The sequence below is a fragment of the Cervus elaphus genome, chromosome 13 (assembly GCF_910594005.1).
Source record: "Cervus elaphus chromosome 13, mCerEla1.1, whole genome shotgun sequence".
In the NCBI taxonomy this organism is placed as follows: domain Eukaryota; kingdom Metazoa; phylum Chordata; class Mammalia; order Artiodactyla; family Cervidae; genus Cervus; species Cervus elaphus.
In genome coordinates, this window is record NC_057827.1 from 34,472,305 (window position 1) to 34,496,346 (window position 24,042).

General features: G+C 36.9%; 1 protein-coding gene across 2 annotated transcripts in view; it reads left to right on the forward strand.

The window, feature by feature from the left end:
* Positions 1-24,042, forward strand: part of UBE2Q2 (ubiquitin conjugating enzyme E2 Q2) — a 57,421-nt gene that overhangs the window by 25,077 nt on the left and 8,302 nt on the right. For both annotated transcript variants that reach the window (XM_043921743.1, XM_043921742.1), the window contains 5 exons: positions 660-800; positions 3,575-3,659; positions 5,027-5,087; positions 5,846-5,936; positions 13,550-13,608. In XM_043921743.1, coding sequence (XP_043777678.1) covers positions 660-800; positions 3,575-3,659; positions 5,027-5,087; positions 5,846-5,936; positions 13,550-13,608 — 437 coding nt within the window. The remainder of the gene's footprint in view (positions 1-659; positions 801-3,574; positions 3,660-5,026; positions 5,088-5,845; positions 5,937-13,549; positions 13,609-24,042) is intronic.

Consider the following 24,042-nt stretch of genomic DNA (forward strand, 5'->3'; position numbering starts at 1 on the left):
AAAAATTAATATGTGCTCACTACAGAAAACTTGGAAAAGAAGAAAAAGCGCTGATAATAATATTTCAGTATATGTCCTTTTCTTTCTTTTCTGTGCTTATTTTGACATAATTAACATTCTGTGTATTCAATTTTGTATTCTGTGTCTTTTATTTCATTATTGATATAGAAGAAACAATTATACTGTATTGGCATTTTAACGGTCTTCTGGTATTCCATTGAATTAACTTCTGATATTTTGCACATGAAAATTTTGTTTTTGTGGTTATAAAGTTGAAATGGGCAAATAGATTTATGCCTGTATCTGTGTTCACATTTTAGACTAGGTACTAAACTAAATCTAGTAGATTTTTAGAAATCAAGTTAAAGTTCTTGGTACCTCATGCTGTACTATTTCAAAAATTCCTCTTAATAGGAGATTTAAAGCCATTTAAGATGGTTATGGTTACAAATTTTATACTTTGTAAAATTATTAAATATGCTTTACTCAGTTTCTAGCTTTAAAATACAGGATGTAAAAGGAGAGAACCTTTTAAATTGAATGGTGAAAGCTCTTCTCCCCTCCTCAAAGGATACACATGTTTCTCTCTTCTCTGTTCTAGGTCAAGAATAATTTAACTTTTGGCATAAGCTTGAGTAGCTAAATTTATCTTTTTGTAGGATATAGAAGACTTGGATCATTATGAGATGAAGGAAGAAGAGCCTATAAGTGGGAAAAAGTCAGAGGATGAAGGAATTGAAAAAGAAAATTTGGCAATATTAGAGAAAATTAGGAAGACTCAAAGGCAAGACCATCTAAATGTAAGTATTATATAAATATCTAGAACCTGGACTTTTGTGGTTAAATAATTACACTTGACCCTTGTACAGTGCTCAGGTTAGGGATGCTGACCTTGCACAGTCAGAAATCCACATGTAACTACTGCCAGCCTTCTATATCCGCAGTTCCACATCCAAGGATTCAACTAACTGCAGATAGTGTAGTATGTATTTATTGAAAAAATCTGCATATAAGTGGATCCATGCAGTTCCAACTTGTCTTGTTCAAGAGTCAACTGTACAGGAATAATATAAATACAGGGCAATTCAATAAGATACCAACCTCAGCCAGGCCCCTCCATCCCTGCCTTGGTAGTAGATTCAGTCATAAGCTTTATTGCCCTAGTTTTCTTTTTCCCCCTAACATTTCTCATCTAATGATAGCTCCTCTCTACTCTGTTCATCTGAAATCAGTTACTATCCAACCTGTTTATCCCGTTTTCTCTCTTTATCCTTTTCCTATGGGATCTGTAAATTTAAATTCAGTCTCTCCTACAAAGTATAATTCAAATTCTCTCTTCTTCATGAAGCTGGCATCTGGTTTGTCCTGCCCTGACAGAACCAAAAGTAACTTTTTCTTTTGACTTAACATCTTATATGAAGCAGCGTGGTAACAAACACAGCTGTGTGGCTCAGTTTCCCAACTCTATAATGTGGACATTATGTACCGTTTAGATGATTTCTGTAAATAATAAATGATAATGATATATATAAAGTGTTCAGTGTAGAGAAATATCAAATGAAAGTCCAGCTCTCCATCTCAACACTTACTGTTTACCTACTGCCTTTCTGTTAAAGCTGTTTATCAACCCCATGAAATCTGAGAACCAGTTCTTTTGTCCTGAGCACAGATTCTCAAACACAGGGAGTGAATTGTTATGCAAGGAGATGAAAAGTGTTGTAAACAGGAAGATTACTCTCATGTCTTCAGTCTTTCTTACTGTACTAATGTAACTGGCAAATCTTTCTTTAGAGAGCAAAGAAATTTAGCCAAGTCTTTACCTTGATTATTAAAAAAGGAAAGCTTGTGGTATTCAAGTTAAAGATATTTACTCTTGCTTTCTATATCTTGTGATTGCATCCAGTTTGTGTGTTATAGTCAAACAACTACAAATTATTGAACACTATCACATGACACATACTAAGTCCTTTAAACTATTTATATACCTTTGCATTTAATTTTCATAACCACTATGTGAAATATTCTCCCTACTCTACAGATGTGAAGCTGGGATTTTAACTCTTCAAGTAACGTAGCCAGATTTTCTACCTCACCTTAAAGTGTAACACAACTCTTAAGGTGCGGCATTTAAAATTTTACAAGGTCAGGTTTTTTTTAATTCAGAAGACATTCTAAATGTTTTCATCTGATGATAAATAGTTCTATTCATATTCAGTCTTAGGATAAGATACTGGTGCCTTTTAATCTTCAGAGAAGTTGGAACACTGAAAAGTACTGAAACCAGTTGTATGTATGTGGACATGTTTCTCTATTTCTTAATATGTAAACTGTAGATTATTAGTATAATATTATTGATTATAAGGAAACTGCTTTAGTTAATGTATCATGTTGAGGGTCTTGTGGTGTTTTCAAAAATGCATGGAGCCCCTACACATCTATTAAAACAGCCAAAATTTGGAGCACTGACAACACCAAATGGCTGGTGAGGATATGGAGCAACAGGAAACTTTTCTGATTGCTAATAGGAAAATAGTGTCTGGCAGATTCTTTAAAAACTAAACATATTCTTACCGTACAATCCAGCAGTTGAGCTCCTTGGTATTTGCCCAAATGAACTGAAAAGTTATGTCCACACAAAAACCCGCACATGGATGTTTATAGCAGCTTTGTTCATAATTGCTAAAACTTGGAAGCAACCAAGGTAGTCTTCGGTAGGAAAGCAAATAAACTGTAGTACATCCAGGCAATGGAATATTAATCCCTGATAGAAAAAAAGTAATGAGTTGGCAAGACAGGACATAGGCCTGGAGGAACCTTAAAACCATGTTACAGGTGAAATAAGCCGATCTGAAAAGATTGCAGACTGTGTTTCAATTATATGGCATTCTGGAAAAGACAAAACTATGGAGACAGTAAAAAGATCAGTGGTTGCCAGGGATTGGGGGGTGGGGTGGGATTAATAGGTGAAGTGCCGAGGACTTTTTGGGCAATGAAAATACTTTGTATGTTACTGTAACGGGTGGATGCATGTCATTATATGTTTGTCCAGACCCATAGAGTATACAGCACCGAAAGTGAGCCATAAGATGGTGTAATGATGTATCCAAATAGGTTTATAAGTTGTAAGAAATATGCCCCTGAAGGATGCTGATAATGAGGGAGATTATTGATTGTGAGGGGCAGTTATATAGGAAATCTCTGTACTGTCCTCTTAATTTTGCTATGAACATGAAACTTCCCACCCCAAGTAAAACCACAAAAAAGAAAATAAATTTTAAAAAATTGATGAATTTGAAATAGACTCTTATTAGTTCTAGGCTATTGAAGTGGTCATGGTGATCTGGACATAAGTTTTTTTTTCAGATGACAAATAGTAAATGAATCAGACCTGTTCCAAATTTGTATTCCTGTTGCAACTTTATGATCATTGATTTAATTTTTTTGACTTCTTAAATGTTAAGTGGTGATCCATTTTTACAGTCTCATTATGAACATTTATTTCAGGTTCAGATACCTTAAATCTTTAGTTATTTGAATCAATAAATCCTGGTAAACAGCGAGTTTTATGTTTCAGGGTGCAGTGTCTGGGTCTGTACAAGCTTCAGATAGACTTATGAAAGAGCTCAGGGACATATACAGATCACAGAGTTATAAAACAGGTAAGGACCTCTGGATCTCTGCTGTTGTCCTTATGCCTAAAATTTTCAAATATAATATAACTTCATTTCTCATAGTATAACTGGACAGAAACAGAAATGTTTTTTAACTTTATTTTAGGAATGTGAAATGCAAATGCAAATTTAATTAAGTAACCAAAAGATATGGGGGATAAAATAGGATGAGTTCACTTATTGTTTGGATTTTTAGAAATTGTTTTTATGGGCACATTTTTTTGTCTTCTCGATGATAGGGATTAATTCATAGGATTTTTATCTTCTGGGAAAGTTACAAGAAATATCTGCTTTAGAAAGTAAAGAAGATGAATATGTTTTATTATACAAAGAACTATTGTCAAGTTAATTTATGTTTTTATTCCTTTTTTTGAAACGACAAACTCATAATCAACTGTTACAGAGAGTTAAAATAGGTTTTTTTTTTTTTAAATTGTGGTTTGACTTAAGTGTTCTTTCTTATCCAATAAGACTTAAATATTGTGGAACCTCCATGACTGATGTAAAATTCCTTCATGTTATTGCAGAGAGTCTAACAGTATTGAATAAGGTAAAGAGTCAAACTTTACTTTCTTTGGAAAAAGTAGCATTATAATTCATTCAGAAGTTTTCAGAGTTATCAAATCTAAATCATGAGAGCTTACTTAAAAACAATCAGCCTCTCCCCTTTATGGAACAAGATAAGTCAAACTTGTTTCTGAGATTATTACAAGTTTTGGTGTCCTAACAGTTCTTCTTATAAGAAGCCTGAAAGTTTGTGTGTAGAAACCTAATAAAGTTAAATAATTGAATATTATTTATACCCAAATGTTAAATCATCACTTGTTTGTTACGGCATTATTTTGTAGTAACAAAAAATTAAATTAATAACCAGATATATGGTGAGCTTAATTAAATCATGGCTTATCCATAAAGTAAATTACTATAGAATTGTTTTAAAAATTGACAATAAATTTCTATATACTAAGCTGGAAAAATGCCCCCTGAAAGATTATAAAACTATGTGTAGAGGGATTCCATTTTAATAGAAATGTTTGTATATGCATAGGAGAAAAGTCTTAAGTACATGTGATTTTGCATAACCTTTTTTTTTTCCTTTTGCAGTGAATGGTAAACAGTTTCTCAACCCCACAATCCTCTTCATGATGACTTTAGTTATCTATCTATTTAGGGCATAAGATACTCTGCTCCTGCACATGAATTATTATAACTTAGTTGTTACATTTCAATAGCAAAATTTCTTGCTTTTGTTGGGTATATAGTGTGTACATTTACAGCAGAGCAAGAGTTATAAGATCAAGTGCAACAGTTATAAGATAAGTGAAGAGTAACTAACATGCCCTATATCATTACAGGGATTTATTCAGTGGAACTCATAAATGACAGCTTATATGACTGGCACGTTAAACTCCAGAAGTAAGTGCTTTTTTACACTAACCCACTCTTTTTAATGGTAGACAATCCCGATGAGATTTCCTCCCTGCTTAATTTGGTACCTATTTACTATGGCTTTTACTTAGCACTTTAGATTCTGTTTGTACAGAAGTTCTTAGGTTGTTAAAATGAGCTGTTTCTTGGGCTTAATAAGTAAAGTGAGAAAGCAAGAGGAGAAAAAGAAGGGCCAGCTGTGGGAGAAAGTGTTTCATGGAGTTAGTGAGACAATTAGGAACTATCCAAACAAAAGTGTGTAAATAACTTGATGAGTTAGAATCCAGTGCTTACTGGAAGAAAGAAATTTGAGGAAATCTTTATATAAACAGTTGTAGACAAATTTAGGTTTTGTTAGTGATTTCACTTGTCCTTGGTAAATTTCTCTCGTTGAACCCTTTGTCTAATAATATAGTTTGAGAGAAGCAGATTAAATTTTTGAGTTCTTGAGAAAACTATGTATATATGACCCTTCCCTTTAGGACAACTGCTAACTTTGCATGCCACTTGAGAGAACAGATATAGAATACTGTGATCTCTTCTTTGGACATTTAATCTCAAGGAATTGGAGACTATAGTAATTTGTTTTTCTAGGGACCATAGGACAACTTTAGACTTTCTCTGTATGGAACTTACCCTAGGGGCTCTGTTTTTAGCTTTCGAAATGGTTCATTTTTGAAGTTAAGGGAGGAAAAAAACATCTGACCTTTTTGTTTGAACTCTTTTTTTGTTTTGTAATTCTTTAGGGTAGATCCTGATAGTCCTTTGCACAGTGATCTTCAGATTTTAAAAGAAAAAGAAGGCATAGAATATATTTTGCTTAACTTCTCTTTTAAGGTAAGAAAAATTGTAAGGGGACCACATATGCTTCTAATGCAACATATATTTGTACAATTGCTTTGGAAAACCATTTGGTATAACTTGGTAAAGTAGAAGGTACTTGTATCCTATGGTCCAGGAATTTTCCTTCTAGATATACAGCCTGTAAGAAATGAGTACTTAGATGTGCCAGGAGACCAACACAAGAATGTTCAAAGCAGCATTGTTTATAATAGGCTCAAATAAAAATAACCTAAGTGTCTCCCAGTAAAATTGAGAACTGTGGTATTCATAAGATGGAATAGAGCTATGTATAACAAGATAGATGAATCTTAAACACAGTGTTAAGCAGAAAGCAGATCCAGAAACATGTTTTGTACAGTTTCATTTATATAGAGCTCAAAAATAGGTAAAACTAAATTGTTCAGGGCGTGCATTCTCATTGAAGGCAGGTCTCCCTCTCTTTCCCTGCTCCCCACCCCACACCCCATGCAGTGAAAATTGGTCCTTGGAGTGAAAAAGGCTTAGATGTTAAAATGGTCTGTAGCTGTTCAAGGGGCCATAGTATGTGTATAGATACACAGTATGTCTGAGGTGTTAAAATATGGTGAGGGAGCAGGACAGGGAAGAATTAGGAAAAAAAATACTCTAAAAAGGCTTGTTAGTGGGACAAAAATGAAAAGAAGGCTGAGAAACATTAATGGATTCATACTTGGAAATGAAGATGCGCGTACCATACAGTTAAAATAGCAAGTACGTCTAGGTAAGAGGGAGGGAGTTGTGAGCTGAAAGGGACATCTAGGGGCTTCTTGGATACTGGCTGTAGTCTGTTTCTTGACCAGGGTGGTGGTTGTGTGGATACAGTTTCATGCTAAGGTGTAACAGTATACCTATATACTTTTCTAAATTTATGTGTTGTATTTAACAACTTTTTTTTTTCAAGTTGCTGAAAAATAAAAGTTAAAGAAGAATGGCAATGGAATCTAGATAAAATGTATTGATTTACTATGGAATCTGGATAAGTGTAGTGGTTTTAAGCTTTTGTTTAAAAACATTGCAAAGCGTTTCTAAGGGATTATGTTTTAATTATTTGGAGCTTGTTTTTGATTTGTTCTCTGAAATTGAGAAATTGTGTAACAGCTGTCTTGCAGATAAACATTTTTTTTTCTATTTCAGTTAGACTTCAGTGCATTTTAGTGTGATAGAATGAACAGCAGTCCTCAACTTTTCGGCACCAGGGATAGGTTTCATGGAAGACAGTTTTACCACAGACTGGGTCGGGAAGTGGTTTGGGGATGATTTAAGTGCTTTACATTTATTGTGTTATTCTATTATTATTACATCAGCTCCATCTCAGATCATCAGGCATTAGATCTTGGAGGCTGGGGACCCCTGCTATAGAAGGCTTGAGGACGTGAGACTGGATGTTACTAAAATGTAAACCCTGTTCTTTAAGGACCTGTTGTCTTTCTGGAGAGAAATCTGTGAGGAAAACTGTAGGACTTTGGAGATCATGATGGAGAGTCTGGGAGCTTACCTTTATGTAGTAAAAAGCTAGCAGGGGTTTTTAGGCAGGGGTATGATTGATCTATTAGGCTTTTTATTTTATTTTTGAAAAAAATTAGTATGCCATCAGCATCAGAGTAGGGTTTTGGATAAGATAGAGTACACTTCTGGGAGACAAGCTGGGGGCATTGATTTTAATCTGGGCAAAAGAGTAATGAAGGTTGGCAGTGGTAGGAATAGGTGAAAGTAGATGAAAATGGGCTTCCCTGGTGACTCTGCTGGTAAAGAATCCGCCTGCAATGTGGGACACCTGGGTTTGATCCCTGGGTTGGGAAGATCTCTTGGAGGAGGGAAAGGGTACCCACTCCCCTATTCTGGCCCGGAGAATTCCATGGACTGTATAGTCCACAGGGTTGCAAAGAGTTGGACATGACTGAGTGACTTTCACTACCATTAGATGAATATGAGATGTTTTGAAGGAAGAAAAGACATTAAAGGACATTTTTACACTTACAAAAAGGAGTAATTTTCTGAAAGCGCTTACTTAGTGTTTGTGTGTGTATATTCTTTTTTGGGCTTATTTCCTCATTTATGATTGAGCTTTCTTCAAATAACCCAAATGTCATATGTCACTATTTTCCCACAGCTTTGTTATTGTAGAAATTGAGACTATTAGCTAGGTTACCTTCCTAAAGAGTGAATCTGGCATATATTTACTGATTCATGTAGTGCAAAGAACCTAGGAATGTATCTTTTTTTAAAATGCAAATTTTTATTTTATTTATTTTTGGTCACACTGTGTGGCTTGTGGGATCCTACTTCCCTGACCAGGAATCAAACCCCGGCCATTGACAGTGAAAGCATGAAGTCCCAACCACTGGACTGCCAGGGAGTTCCCCTATGTAAATTATTTTTAACTTGAAATCTAAATAATTAAATCATATGCCCAACACCAATCTTAAGAAATAAAACTGTATCAGTATCTTTGAAACCCAATGCGGGCCTCTCCCCTCCCACATTCTCCTTTCAGACATATTTTTAAAGGAATATGAATCTTGACCAGGAAACTGTTTGAGACTTATGACTGTGGATAGTGTTTTCACTATATTTTCTTGCTCTAGATAGAACTTCAGAAAGGACAATCTGGGAGGTAAATAAATGGCTGAGATTCTGTTGGATTTGTGTTTCTGGACCATGGTTTCTGATACTAGAAAGAAGGGCCTTTGCTAGGGTTGAAGTATTTAAGAGGCCTGGGAAGGTTAAGATTGCCTTGAGCTAACTGACCTTGTGAAGAGGACCTTAAACTCAGTTGCCAAGTTATAAGTAACTCAATTCATAGATTCTGGAGGATAGCAGATATGACTCAGAAAGAAGAGGATTCACAGAATATTCAGAGCATGAATAGTATTTGAGGCCTTGAATGTCCACGGTGCACCTTGAGGGTCCTGAAGAATGAGAAAATGAAACTTGAGATACAGTGTGACGCCAGGTTGGGAAGGGGAGAGGGGCAGGAGGTTGGGCTGTATTAGATTTGTCCGCAACTTGGTTAGGAAGTGGTGGTCTGGCTTTTCAGGCCACGTGTGAATTATGGAGTTGAATTCTGAGGTAGTACTTTAAAAAGAGTTTGTTTAGACAAATCTGGGTTCATCTAGAAAGTAGTAGCAAGGATTAGAGATTCCATACCATGTCCTAAGATGGTGGAATTGTAGATTTGGAGAGGAGAACAGCGGGGTTTGTGATAGCTTGTCATCAGCTATTTGAAGGACTGGGTATGTAGAAGTATTAGTTTGACTTTGTTTTTGATGAACACAAGGCATGCCAATTAAATTAGTAAGTCAGACTGTAAAGAGACAGTTTTCAACTCAATATAAGGAAGTGATTTGTAGTTATTTAGAGCCATCCGATGATGTAGTCATTCAAAAATAGAATGTTCCTCATCGTTAAGAATAGCTTGGAAGGCCTAGATAGTTTATTTGGAAATCAGATATCTGTGTGAGATCGCTGTAAACTCTGATATTCTTAGTTTCTGAGTCAATATACCACAGTAACTCGCATATCTATATTTTTGTTTTTGTTTTAGATACACGGCATGGCTTGCCGGATTTTAGTTCCCCTGCCAGGGATTGAACCTGGCAGTGAAAGTGTGGAGTCCTAACGGCTGGACTGCCTGGGAATTCCCTCTCATGTATCTGTTTTAACAGAAACCTTCTTCTCTTGCCCCCAGTGCCTGTACCTACCCTCCCCCACCCTGACACCTTATTTCTGTAAAATTTTGGTTACTGAGTTCCAAGGTATAGAGTTTATGGAATAGACTCCCTAGGTTTTGATAGAGTAGTTAATCTGAGGCATTACTTAAAGTGAAGGGAGGCCTCACTGTCACATGATCAATTCAGAGAGGTTTGTAGTCACTCATATGGAATCACACATTCAACGATCTAAAATACAGGAAATTAAATCAAGTTGTGCTTTACCAAACTTTGCATCTATGCCTTTCTTTATTAAATTGTAGATAAAAGGTGAGCTACTTATTCGAAAGTAGATTATAATAACTGTCATTAAGTTGGTTTCTTGTGTGGATAGATTTCTTCTTTTTCTGCCTTACAGTAGATAGCTAAGGTTACCTGTTTTAGCCATCAGAAGTATGTTTTTTATCTCCCTCTCCTATTAGGATTTAATTTTCATAGTTTATATGTTCCTCAGAGTCTTGCTTGAGGATGGGTAGAGGTAGGGAGTTAAACACTGTGTTTTTGTATTGTTAGAAATCAGTTCAGTTCAGTTGCTCAGTTGTGTCTGACTCTTTGTGACCCCATGAATCACAGCACGCCAGGCCTCCCTGTCCATCACCAACCCTCGGAGTTTACTCAAACTCAAGTCCTTCGAGTCGGTGATGCCATCCAGCCGTCTCATCCTCTGTGGTCCCCTTCTCCTTCTGCCCCCAATCCCTCCCAGCATCAGGGTCTTTTCAAATGAGTCAGCTCTTCGCATGAGGTGGCCAAAGTATTGGAGTTTCAGCTTCAGCATCAGTCCCTCCAATGAAAACTCAGGACTGATCTCCTTTAGGATGGACTGGTTGGATCTCCTTGCAGTCCAAGGGACTCTCAAGAGTCTTCTCCAACACCACAGTTCAAAAGCATCAATTCTTCAGCGCTCAGCTTCCTTTATAGTCCATCTCTCACATCCATACATGACTACTGGAAAAACCATAGCTTTGACTAGACGGACCTTTGTTGGCAAAGTAATGTCTCTGCTTTTTAATATGCTGTCTAGGTTGGGCATAACTTTTCTTGCAAGGAGTAAGCGTGTTTTAACTTCATGGCTACAGTCACCATCTGCAGTGATTTTGGAGCCCGAAAAAATAAAGTTTGTCACCATTTCCACTGTTTCCCCATCTATTTGCCATGAAGTGATGGGACCGAATGCCATGGTCTTAGTTTTCTGAATTTGAGCTTTAATCCAACTTTTTCACTCTCCTCTTTCACTTTCATCAAGAAGCTCTTTAGTTCTTCTTCACTTTCTTCCATAAGGGGGGTGCCATCTGCATATCTGAGGTTATTGATATTTCTCCCAGAAATCTTGATTCCAGCTTGTGCTTCATCCAGCCCAGCGTTTCTCATGATATAAGTACTCTGCGTATAAGTTAAATAAGCAGGGTGACAATATACAGACTTGACTTACTCCTTTTCCTATTTGGAACCAGTCTGTTGTTCCATGCCTAATTCTGACTGTTGCTTCCCGACCTGCATACAGATTGTTCAAGAGGCAGGTCAGGTGGTCTGGTATTCCCATCTCTTTCAGAATTTTCTACAGTTTGTTGTGATCCACACAGTCAAAGGCTTTGGCATAGTCAATAAAGCAGAAATAGATGTTTTTTTTCTGGAACTCTCTTGCTTTTTCAATGATCCAGCGGATGTTGGCAATTTGATCTCTGGTTCCTCTGCCTTTTCTAAATCCAGCTGGAACATCTGGAGGTTCACAGTTCACGTATTGTTAAAGCCTGGCTTGGAGAATTTTGAGCATTACTTTACTAGCGTGTGAGATGAGTATAGTTGTGTGGTAGTCTGAACATTCTTTGGCATTGCCTTTCTTTGGGATTGAAATGAAAACTGACCTTTCCAGTCCTGTGGCCACTGCTGAGTTTTCCAAATTTGCTGGCATATTGAGTGCAGCACTTTCACAGCATCATCTTTTAGGGTTTGAAATAGCTCAACTGGAATTCCAAAACCTCCACTAGCTTTGTTCATAGTGACGCTTCCTAAGGCCCACTTGACTTCACGTTCCAGGATGTCTGGCTCTAGGTGAGTGATCAGACCATCGTTATCATCTGGGTCGTGAAGATCTTTTTTGTACAGTTCTTCTGTGTATTCTTGCCACCTCTTCTTAATATCTTTTGCTTCTGTTAGGTCTGTACCTTTTCTGTCCTTTATTGTGCCCATCTTTATGTGAAATGTCCCCTTTGTATCTCTAATTTTCTTGAAGAGATCTCTAGTCTTTCCCATTCTATTGTTTTCCTCTATTTCTTTGCACTGATCACTGAGGAAGGCTTTCTAATCTCTCCTTGCTATTCTTTGGAACTCTGCAGTCAAATGGGTATATCTTTCCTTTTCTCCTTTGTTTTTGGCGTCTCTTCTTTTCTCAGCTATTTGTAAAGCCTCCTCAGAGAGCCATTTTGCTTTTTTTGCATTTCTTCACTTGGGGATGGTCTTGATCCCTGCCTCCTGTACAGTGTAACGAACCTCCATCCATAGTTTATCAGACACTGTCCATCAGATCTAGTCTCTTAAATCTTAAATGCACTGTATAATCCTAAGCGATGTGATTTAGGTCATACCTGAATGAATGGTCTAGTAGTTTTCCCTACTTTCTTCAATTTAAGTCTGAATTTGGCAATAAGGACTTCATGATCTGAGCCACAGTTAGCTCCTGATCTTGTTTTTGCTGACTGTATAGAGCTTCTCTATCTTTGGCTGCAAAGAATATAATCCATCTGATTTCGGTGTTGACCATCTGGTGATGGCCATGTGTAGGGTTTTCTCTTGTGTTGTTGGAAGAGGGTGTTTTCTGTGATCAGTGCGTTCTCTTGGCAAAACTCTATTAGTCTTTGCCCTGCTTCATTCTGTACTGCAAGGCCAAATTTGCCTGTTACTCCAGGTGTTTCTTGACTTCTTATTTATTCCAGTCCCCTATAATGAAAAGGACATCCTTTTTAGGTGTTAGTTCTAAAAGGTCTTCTAGGTCTTCGTGGAACTGTTCAACTTTAGCTTCTTCGGCATTACTGGTCGGGGCATAGACTTGGATTACTGTGATAGTGAATATTCAGCTTAGTTATTTTAAAATCTGTGTCTGATAATGCTTATCTTGACTCCTTGTAGTTTTGTCTGTCATTTTCTGATAATGCTGTCTTTAAGTCTCATATGACTGGTTATTTTGGGTGATAGATGTTACATATGAATGATTAGAGAGCTAATTTGAAGCCTTGGATGCTAGTCCTCTACACAGAAGATGTACATCTGCCTATCAGGTACTTGGGCATTGTAACCCAGGATCCCTGAATCCAAAATGGCAGGTGGGTTTTGTTCTCTGCCTGTGTAGTTTGTGACTTGTCCTTCAGGGTCCCAAGCTAACGTGTGCTATAGCGACTTGTAAGGAGTCTTTTTCTTCTCAGCTTCTTAACCTCTTATCTTCCTCTCCTCCAACTGAAAGAAAATCCAAAGAGGAAAAAAACAGGCTGCACTCTGAGGTTCCCTTTTCTGGATCTTAGCTCTGTAGTTATACATTTGTCTACCTTTTCTAGTTCATAGCCAGAGGATTGATTCAAATTACCTAGTCCACATTATTGGAATGGTTCCTTTATATAGTTCTCTTGGAAGTGGGAACCTCTTTCTGTATTTCATAATTTTGCAAATATACTGTTCTGTTTGGGCCTGATGTTCATTTTTATTTGCTTTGGTTTTCATTTTATTTTGGGGGACTATTTTTACATTTATGACCCTCATTCATCATTAGATAATAAATGTATGCATTCTTTATAAATTATTTTAAAATCTTATAAATAATACAGTATTAAGAATATTCTTTTTTTTTTTTAAGAATATTCTTAAAATTAAACTTGCTTATTTGTTTTTTAGGATAACTTTCCGTTCGATCCTCCATTTGTTCGAGTGGTATTACCTGTTCTCTCAGGAGGGTAAGTTTAAGTGATTATTTTCTTTGATAGTATACATGAGAATCATTTGGAGGGCTAGTCAAATGCCAGGAGGCCTAGAATGCTGAACTTTACCTCAAAGTTTCTGATTCAGTAGGACTTGTTATGGGGCCTGAGAATTTCCATATCTAAGATAGTCTCAGGTGAAGCTGATGTTCTAGGCTGGGAACCATAATTTAAGCATCACTGGTATAAACCATTATGTTTATAGGGGTTTTTAAATGACCCCTATGTGTATATACTTCACCTTAAAAAATCAAATGTTTTTCAAATGTAAGTTGTGATTGAGGGTTTAGAGAAAGTTAGGATTAGAGAGTGATTCCCACATGCCCATGATGTGAGGAATAATCATAGGAAATCTCACGGGCCTGTGGAGCTGGTCATTGATTTTCTAAAGGGGTTGTCTCAGTTTGGTAGAATCAAATCATAATTGCCTGACATTTTTTATTGAAACTTGTAATTTTTTTGTGATTAGAAGTCATGTGAATGATGGGCAAAAGATCAGAATTTGTACCTAGGTTAGTTGTGGAAGGTTCTATAGACCTTTAAAGTAAGAGGAGTTAAACTAGTTTGAGAATTGTGATATGCTCAGCTGATCAAGTCCACTCTGTGAAACAATCATATTATGGTAATTAAAATCTAAAAATATCCAATCCTTTGATCATTTCTATGCTTGATATAGTAATAGTCTCATTTAGATTAAAACAATATGGGTGGCTATAAATGATTAAGGAAAATATTTGGAAACTTTTTGCAAATTCAGGATAAATGTATAAAAAATATTTTTATCAAATTATTTTGAAATCTGATGTAAACTTCACTAGCACAGATTTTTTTCACATTCTGTTGTGGAAAAAATTTCCTAGAGTTTATGGTCTTAGTAGTTTACCACCTTGTGGAAATAATTAAATTATAAATAATGCCATTTTCAGTTTTAAAATCTGCTATATAGTTTCTCTTCATTGATTACTTTTACCAAATGGGATTATTTTCCCATTATTCAAATAAATAACTAGAATAAGTCAGTTTGTGACTTACCCAAATAAACCTTATATCTTCTAATAAAATGTTTCTTCCATTATACCAAAAGGCAGCAATAATAAAAGATTAGAAATACTAAGTATTCAATTGATTTGTCAGGTGTTAAGTATGGACTTAAGTTCTCTGATCTTAAAGGAAAAGGAGAATGCTTCTGGCAATAGTGATCTGGGAAGACTTGGACAAGTAGGTAGGATCTCAGCTAGGTCTTGAAGTATTGGGTGGGGTTTGGTCAACTTATGGAGGTTGAAGGAAAATTGTCTACATAGGTGAAAAGTAAATACAATCACACATTTAGGAAAGAGCATGGTGTGTTCAGTTTACCAGAACAGTTTGAGCTATAACACATGAGGGGTAGAGTTCCTATAGAAGAATTATAGGAAATTGTGTTGACAATAGCTTGTAATTATATAGGAGCATGGATTGGTGAGCAAACTATTACCCATGGATATTTAATTTATTTTTCTTTAACTGGTTCAGAAATAGGGAAATAACAGTAAAAAGAATGTCTTAGAAAGCTAAATCTGGTGACAGTAGAAAAAACTACAGGACAAATTATATTCACAAAGTCTGGAAGACTGCAAGGCTAGTTAAGAGCTGATGCCACTGTCTTAGGGTGAAGTGATAACAGCCTGAGTTGTTACATTAGTGATGGGAATGGAAAGATGAATGAAGGATGAAGGCTAATTTGAGGCAAAATCAACATGACTTGATCTTCGTAGTCAACTATTAAGTAAAAAGTAAGAATTATTGACTGACATGGGAAGAAAGTGTGAAGCCTGATAGAACAGCTTGCGATCTCTGACTCAGGCTAATGCTTACTTAAACACTGTGACTCTGGACAGATTATTAAACAGTTCTTGTTCCAAATATTTTATGTCTCCTAGCTACTTCCTTATTTGTTTCTTGTCAAAAAATTTTTAAACATAACAGCTTTATTGTGATACAATTCACATATGATAAAACTCACCCTTTTAAGGTGTACAGTTCAGTGGTATAGTATACTCATTTGTGTAACCATTACCATTAATTTCAAAATGCTTTCATCACCTTCCAGAAGAAACTCTGTACCCATTAGCAATCACTTCTCATTCCTGTCTCCTATCCCTCCACCCACCAGCAACTACTAATTTTTTATCTCTATGGATATGCGTATTCTGGACATTTTCATTTAAGGAAGCAAACAAATTACGGGCTTTTGTGACTGGCTTCTGTCACTTAAAATTTTTCAAGGTTCATCCATGTTGCAGCATATATCAGTAGCTCATTCCATTTTATTTATCCATGGACATTTGTTTCTACCTTTTGGCTGTTATGAATAATGCTGTGAACTTTCAAAGACAGGTTTCTTCTGTGTGCACATCTTCATTTCTGTATCATATATACCTATGCGAGGAGTCACTAGGTCCTTTGGTAATAACTCTTTTTAACTTTTTATGAAGTGCCACACTTTTCCCAAGTGACTGCACAAGTTTCATTCCCACAAGCAGTGTGTATGTAACCAACTCTCTTCATTTCCTTCCTGTTCACTTTTCAGCCCCATGTAGTTTGGCATTAGATGTTACTGTTCCTCCCAGACTGATATTTCCAGTAGGGACTTTGGTAGATCTGGAAGTACCTTTTCAAGTTCTGTCATATCTGATTATTAGATTTCTCAGCAACACCGAAACATTTTTCCCTCGGCTTCTGAGTGCCTCTTCTCAGTCTCTTTTTGCTGGGAGCTCCTTGTTCACTTAACTTCTACCTGTTGGAGTTCTTTAGAATTTGGTACTAGGTCCTTTCTCTTTTCTTTTCCCTTCATTCCTTTGCCTTTTTACAAAAATTTTTTTTTTTCATTGAGTTAATTGTACAGTTGCACACAGTACTAGGAAATATTAGAGACACGTTGTACCCTTTGCCTAGTTTCCTTAGTGGTACGATTTTTGCAAAGCTGTATAGTATGAAACAGTGATATAGAGACAGGGATACAATATATAGTGCTTATGCAGACTTTCCCAGTTTTATGTATAACTCATGTATATCCCCAGTGGCTCAGAAGGTAAAGAATCTGCCTGCAATGTGAGAGACCTGGGCTTGATCCCTGCTTCGGGAAGATTCCCTGGAGGAGGGCACTGGCAACCCACTCTAGGATTCCTGCCTGGACAGTGCCCATGGACAGATGAGCTTGGTGGCTACAGCCTATGGTGTCGAAAAGAGTCGGACATGACTGACTGACTTCAGCACAGCACAGCACATACGTGTGTAGGGCTTCCCTAGTGGCTTAATGCTATAGATCTGCCTGCAATGAGGGAGGTGTGGGTTCAGTCCCTGGGTTGGGACGATCCCCTGGAGGAGGGCATGGCAACCCACTCCAGTAGTCTTGCCTGGAGAATTCCCATGGACAGAGGAGCCTGATAGGCTACAGTTCATGGGGTCGCAAAGAGTTGGACAGGACTGAAGCGACTTAGTGTGCGTGCATGCATATGTGTGTATTGAATTTTATATTGAGTAGATTTGTGTATGCAACATGGCAGTCAGGGTACTGTACAGTCCCAACACCACACAGATCCTTTTTGTTGCCCCTTGAAACTATACCCATTTTCCTCTCATGCCCCTCATCCCTTAACTCCTGGTAACCACTCATCTATCCTGCATTCCTAATATTTTGTAATTATAAAACAAGTTACATAAATGAAATCTTAAAGTTTTGTATTGTAACCTTTGGGGATTAGCTGGTTTTTTGTTTTTTTTACTCATAATTCCCTGGAGAGTCATCTAAGTATCTGGCTAGTTTGTTTCTTTTTATTGCTAAGTAGTATTCCATGGGTGCACCGTTATTCCATGGGTGCACCATGTACCACAGTTTGTTTAACCAGTAATCTACTAAAGGACCTCTAGAATGATTTCAGTGTTAAGAATATTACAAATAAAGCTGCTATGAATACTTATATACAGTGTGTGTGTGTACTTGTGTGAATGAATGTGCATGTATTGTTCTTTGTCTGGGATTCATGTCTAGGAATGCGATTGCTAGGTCATAGAATCCCATGGACAGAGGGACCTGGCAGGCTACAGTTCATAGGGTCACCCAGAGTCGGACATGACTGAGCAACATTGCACGCACGCACGTCATTGCATATTGAATTTTAAAAGAAACTACCACACTGTTTCCCAGAATGGCTTTACCATTTTACATTCCTATCAAGAATGTGTGAGTGATCCACTTTCTCTACATCCTTGCCAGCATTTGGTGATGTCATTTGTTTTTATTTTAACCATTCTGTTAGCTGTGCAGTGATGTCTCATTGTGGTTTTAACTCGCATTTCCCTAATGAATATTCCTCAATGTTGAACATCTTTCATGTGCCTATTTGACAACTTTATGTGCTCTTCCAAGCGATACTTGTTCATGTCTTTTGCCAGTTTTCTAATTGGATTGTTCTTTTGTTGAATTTTGAAAGTTATTAAGATGCATTCTACACAGTAATCCTTTGGCTGTGTGGTTTTTTAGTTTCTTCTAGTAGCTTAATTTTATCTTAACAGAATCTTTTGTAGAACAAAATATTTTAGCTTTGAAGTAAAATTATGCTTTTGGTATCAAGTCTAACAACTCTTTGCCTAGTCCTAGATCCCAAAGATTTTTCTTCTGTTTTTATTCCTCAAGGCTTTACAGTTTACATTTTACAGATATGTCTGTGAATCATTTTGAATTAATTTTTGTATAAGGTATGAGGTTTAGATCATAGATTTTTACCTAATGTCCAGTTGCTCTTGTGTGATTTGTTGAAAAAGCTCTGTGGCTTTTAAACTATTTCTGCGTGCCAGTGACTCTCGACTTGTATCTGACATCCCTGTGTCTTTGGTGTTTCCAGTATTCTTCGGCTTTGTTGACACCTCCTTGAATGTCTCTTACACAGGCCTGCAGGACAAAAACTTGAACCCATCTTTTTTTTCAGTCTCCCTTCCCCAGTCTTCCTTATCTCACTTAATGGACCTAGAGTCATTGTTTATATCTCATCTTTTCCTCATTTTCCTTTGTTTCTCCACTTTAAAGGGTTTTCAGATCCAATAGTTTCCAGTTTTGTTGCTACCACCATCAGTTCTCACTTGGATCACTTCAGAGAATTTCAGATCAGACTCCTGCTTCTATCCCCTCATTCATAAAGCTCTGTAGAGTGAATTTTTTTTTCACTTTAAAAGCACAAATTTTATAGTATTTTATATCACATCCAACAAAGAGACACACATATGTTCTGATTATGTTGCTCCTCTGCTTAAACACATCCCATGTCTTCCCACTGCTCCTGCAGGTTGATGTCCTTACCAGATTCCATATACTGTCTGTCATCTTGCCCTTGCTTGCCTCTTCAGTCCTCTTGTTTCCACCCACACTTCAATTCCTGCAAGTCTCAGCTTGTGTGTCACTCGTAGATATATTATTCCTGACCACCAAATTTAAAATAAGCCTTCTGGGTTTTCCTTCTCAAAGAACTTTGGGACCCCTCCCCCACTTTATTGTTCATTTAACATCTAATCTTTACTATATTGCAGACATCATGAAGGCAAGTCATATCAGTTTTCTTCATTGTATATTCTTGTGTCTGCTTCAGTTTTTAGCATGCATACATACTATTACTATATATGCAGTAAATATTTGTGAACGAATGAACAAGATAAGAAAATACAGTAACTCAGCAGTACAGTTCAATCGCTAAGTCGTGTCTGACTCTCTGACCCCATGGACTGCCCCACAACTGGCTTCCCTGTCCATCACCAACTCCCAGAGCTTGCGTAAACTCATGTCCATCTAGTCGGTGATGCCATACAACCATCTCATCCTCTGTCATCCCCTTCTCCTCCTACCTTCAATCTTTCCCAGCATCAGGGTCTTTTCAAATGAGTCAGTTCTTTGTGTCAGGTGGCCAATGTATTGGAGTTTCAGCTTCAGCATTAGTCCTTCCAATATTCAGGACTGATTTCCTTTAGGATGGACTGGTTTGATCTCCTTGCAGTCGAAGGGATTCTCAAGAGTCTTCTCCAACACCACAGTTCAAAAGCATCAATTCTTCAGCACTCAGCTCTCTTTATAGTCCAACTCTCATATCCATACATGACTACTGGAAAAACCATAGTTTTGACTATATGGACCTTTGTCCTCAAAGTAATGCCTCTGCTTTTTAATATGCTTTCTAGGTTGGTCATAACTTTCCTTCCAAGGAGCAAACGTCTATTAATTTCATGGCTGCAGTCACCATCTGCAGTGATTTTGGAGCCCAAAAAAATGAAGTCTGTCACTGTTTCCATTGTTTCCCCATTTATTTGCCATGAAGTGATGAGACCGGATGCCATGATCTTCATTTTTTGAATGTTGAGTTTTAAGCCAGCTTTTTCACTCTCCTCTTTCCATCAAGAGGCTCTTTAATTCTTCTTCGCTTTCTGCCATAAGGGTGGTGTCATCTGCATATCTGAGGTTATTGATATTTCCCCCAGCAATCCTGATTTCAGCTTGTGCTTCATCCAGCCCGGCATTTCGCATGATGTACTCTGGATGTGAGTTAAGTAAGCTGGGTGACAATATACAGCCTTGACATATTCCTTTCCCAGTTTGGAACCAGCCTGTTGTTCCATGTCCAGTTCTAACTGTTGCTTCCTGATCTGCATACAGATTTCTCAGGAGGCAAGTAAGGTGGTATGGTATTCCCATCTAAGATTTTTTTAAGTATTTTTGACAGATTGCTGTGATCCACACAGTCAAAGGCTTTGGCCTAGTCAATAAGAAAGAAGTAGATGTTTTTCTGGAACTTTCTTGCTTTTTCGTTGATCCAGCAGATGTTGGCAATTTGATCTCTGGTTCCTCTTCGTTTTCTAAATCCAGCTGGAACATCTGGAAGTTCAGGGCTCATGTACTGTTCAAGCCTGGCTTGGAGAATTTTGAGCATTACTGTGCTAGCGTGTGAGATGAGTGCAATTGTGCAGTAGTTTGAACATTGCTTGGCATTGCCTTTCTTTGGGGTTGGAATGAAAACTGACCTTTTCAGTCCTGTGGCCACTGCTGAGTTTTCCAAATTTGCTGGCTTATTGAGTGCAGCACTTTCACAGCATCATCTTTTAGGATTTGAAATAGCTTAACTGGAATTCCAGCACCTCCAGTAACTTTGTTTGAAGTGATGCTTCCTAAGGCCCACTTCACTTCACATTTCCAGGATGTCTGGCTCTAGGTGAGTGATCACACCATTGTAGTTATTTGGGTCATGAAGATCTTTTTTGTACAGTTTTTCTGTGTTTTCTTGCCACCTCTTCTTAATATCTTTTGCTTTTGTTAGGTCCATACCTTTTCTATCCTTCATTGTGCCCATCTTTGCATAAAATGTTCCTTTGGTATCTCTCATTTTTTTAAGAGATCGTTAGTTTTTCTTATTCTGTTGTTTTCCTCCATTTCTTTGCAGTGATCACTGAGAAAGGCGTTCTTATCTCTCCTTGCTATTCTTTGGAACTCTGCATTCAAATGCGTATATCTTTCCTTTGCCTTTAGCTTTATTATAGTAAGTTAGCAAGATGTAGGCAAATACAGTAAATAGGCAGTTTAGGGTAGTATACAATTTCCAATCCACTGGTGTTTTATGAGCTACTTTACTGAGCCATCAAAACTTGGCTGTCTTTCTTGCTTAGTCCAGGGTACAGTGTAGTGAGATTCAGAAAGATTATTTGATGGTAATACAATACATTATTAGAGAGCTCTTTGTAAGCAAATAAAGATGCTTTATTGGCTGATATAATAGGAAGTATTGTTTGTGTCCCAGTCATTCACAGAGAGAATAGTTCTACTTCTATATGACCATGGTTTTTTGTCTGTATTGAGGGAATATTATTTTAAGAATCTGGTTTTAAATGCCAGTACTTAATTGCTCTTTTAGGGCTCTGTTCTTATCCATGGTCCCCTTCTTTACCTCAACAAAGGGAAAGATCATGACTGTTTTATGTGGACTGATAAACCTGCCTTTTTAAAAAATTTATTTTTAATTGGAGGATAACTGCTTTAGAGTGTTGTATTGGAAGCCTGCCTTTTTTAAGAAAAAAAAAGTGATCATTATCAAGAATTTGACTTAATATAAAATTTTATTTCTCATCTGTTTTTTGGATTCTTGCAAGAATCAATGTTGCGTGATTAATGGTATTTGTTGTCCACTTAAGTACTGGTATCTGTTGTCCCCTCATAGCAATTAAGTTGATCATCCTAGATTGTGGGTGGGGAGGTTAACTGGCAAACATTCTTGCAAGAACCTCCTAGTAAAACAAAAATTTTATAAACTGAATGCCCGAAGAGGGTGAACTTAGGATAGTGTTTGTTATATAACTTTGGCAATTGAAAAATTTTTTAAGTTGAAAATATTACTGTGCCCATATTGATGGCATTTTATCTGTAAATGACCCTTAGATAATTTTTTTTTTTCCTAGTGTCCTTGCATTGTCTCAATATTCTGCAGGAGCTCTTTGTTTGGACCCTAAGAGCAAATAAGAGCTTAGAACACCTACTGATAAAATGATACAATACAGAAGTAGAATTGACTTTTTTTTCATGTGTATATGCTGCTGGTGGTATATATTAAAGAGAAATTTAGTAATTGTATATACCAAGGAAAGTTTATTACACACTATACTTAGCTCACTTTTTGTATAGGTACTAGAACTGTCTTGTGTTGAGACATCGAACACTTTTGTAGTTATTATGTGCTTGTAGAAAATGTACTTTCTTCTGATCTACAAGTATGAAAACTTTCCCTTCTCTCCTGACAAGACTCTCCACCCCAAAAATGAAGAGTGGGGTGCTAAAGGGGAAGGTGGTGATTAGATAATTGGTAACTCAGCATTAACTACATATGTCCTTTTCCTAAAATAAGTTTCTGTTTAGCATTTCTGAAATGTAAGGACCAAGAATGGTGTTAACTCATTAACAGATTACTAGACTTTGAGCGGTTTTGGAGAAATCAAAATCAAATGAGAGCTTGGATCTTGTAATTCTGTTAAATCAGCAAATGCTTATTTAAAGCTGCAAGATTTTTAAATATGCAAGATATACTTTGAGCCCAGTGGGAGATTCAGAGAATTGTAGAAAAATTTCTGAGTTTCAGGAACATAAGAGAATATACACAGTTTATCTTTTATTAAAAAAAAATTACGGTGTATAGTTGATTTACAGAGTTATGTTACTTTCTGCTCTACATTAGAGTGAATCCACTAATACATTTACATGTATCCACTCTTTTTTAAGATTCTGTTCCCATATAGGTCATGACACAGTATTGAGTAGCGTTCCCTGTGCTATACAGTAAATTCTCATTAGTTATCCATTTTATATATAGTAGTGTATATGTCAATACCAGTCTCCCCATTTTTTCCTCCCCTACAAAATGTAAAATCTCATGATTCTCCTTCCTGATTAAATTTTTTTGGAGCTTTTTCTTCCTATTAAACTTTTGCTTTGAAAGTTCCCAAAAGTTGGGACAAGGAAGTAAGAGAGATGGTTGCCTGAATTCTCCAGGATAGGGGAGAGTTATTGACTAGTTTCTGTTAGTGAGTAATTCCACTGTAACTATTATTACTAGTGGTCTACAGTAGAAGTGTTTAGATTCCTGACTTCTTTGTTACTTGGTTGAGTCAATACAAGGATGCATTTGCTTAGCCAGAATGCAAAATTTACAGGCTCGAATGGTCTTGGCAAGCTTTATGGGGCAGGAGGAGGAACAGGCATTTGGGAGAGTAGGCGGCAGAGGGAATCTCAGAAAGGAAAGGCATGGGCAGAGTCCCAGAGGACAAACAAAATTTGTGGTGGACACAGTTTTCACGTAGACCTAATCAGTGGTCCTACCTTATGTGCTTTCAAGATTGCCACAGTTTTTCTTTGGTAATTACCATTCCTTTTATTTTTAGGCATGTTATTTAATGTGTTTTAAAGTTTAACATTAAAGGAGGAGTTACTTTGTTTGAGAAAATGTCAAAGGCTGAAGAATCTTGATCTAAATAATGATTTCTAAGGGAGATTTCTAATGAAATCCCCCGTAGTTGTTCTTGGTTCAGAGAAGAGTCCTCAGGACTAGAAAGAGAAATAGGGGAGCTCCAGAGAGGCTCCCTGGTCAGAACCATTTGATCTTCACAACAGAATGAAAAATATTTTAACTATAAGTGCAGATGTTCATTATTATAGGTAGGGTAAAGTCATCACTACTGTCAGAGGAAATGTTCTTGGCTATTTAACATGATGGTGGAGAAATCTTAAGATGAGTAGAACAGTTGAAAACCATTTAAGGAAGATTTTCTCCTGCCCCCATTCTCTGGAATGTTTAGGGCTATGTTCTTAGTTTCTGATACCTTAAAAGTTTTCAAGTGTTCCGTTGTTAAGAA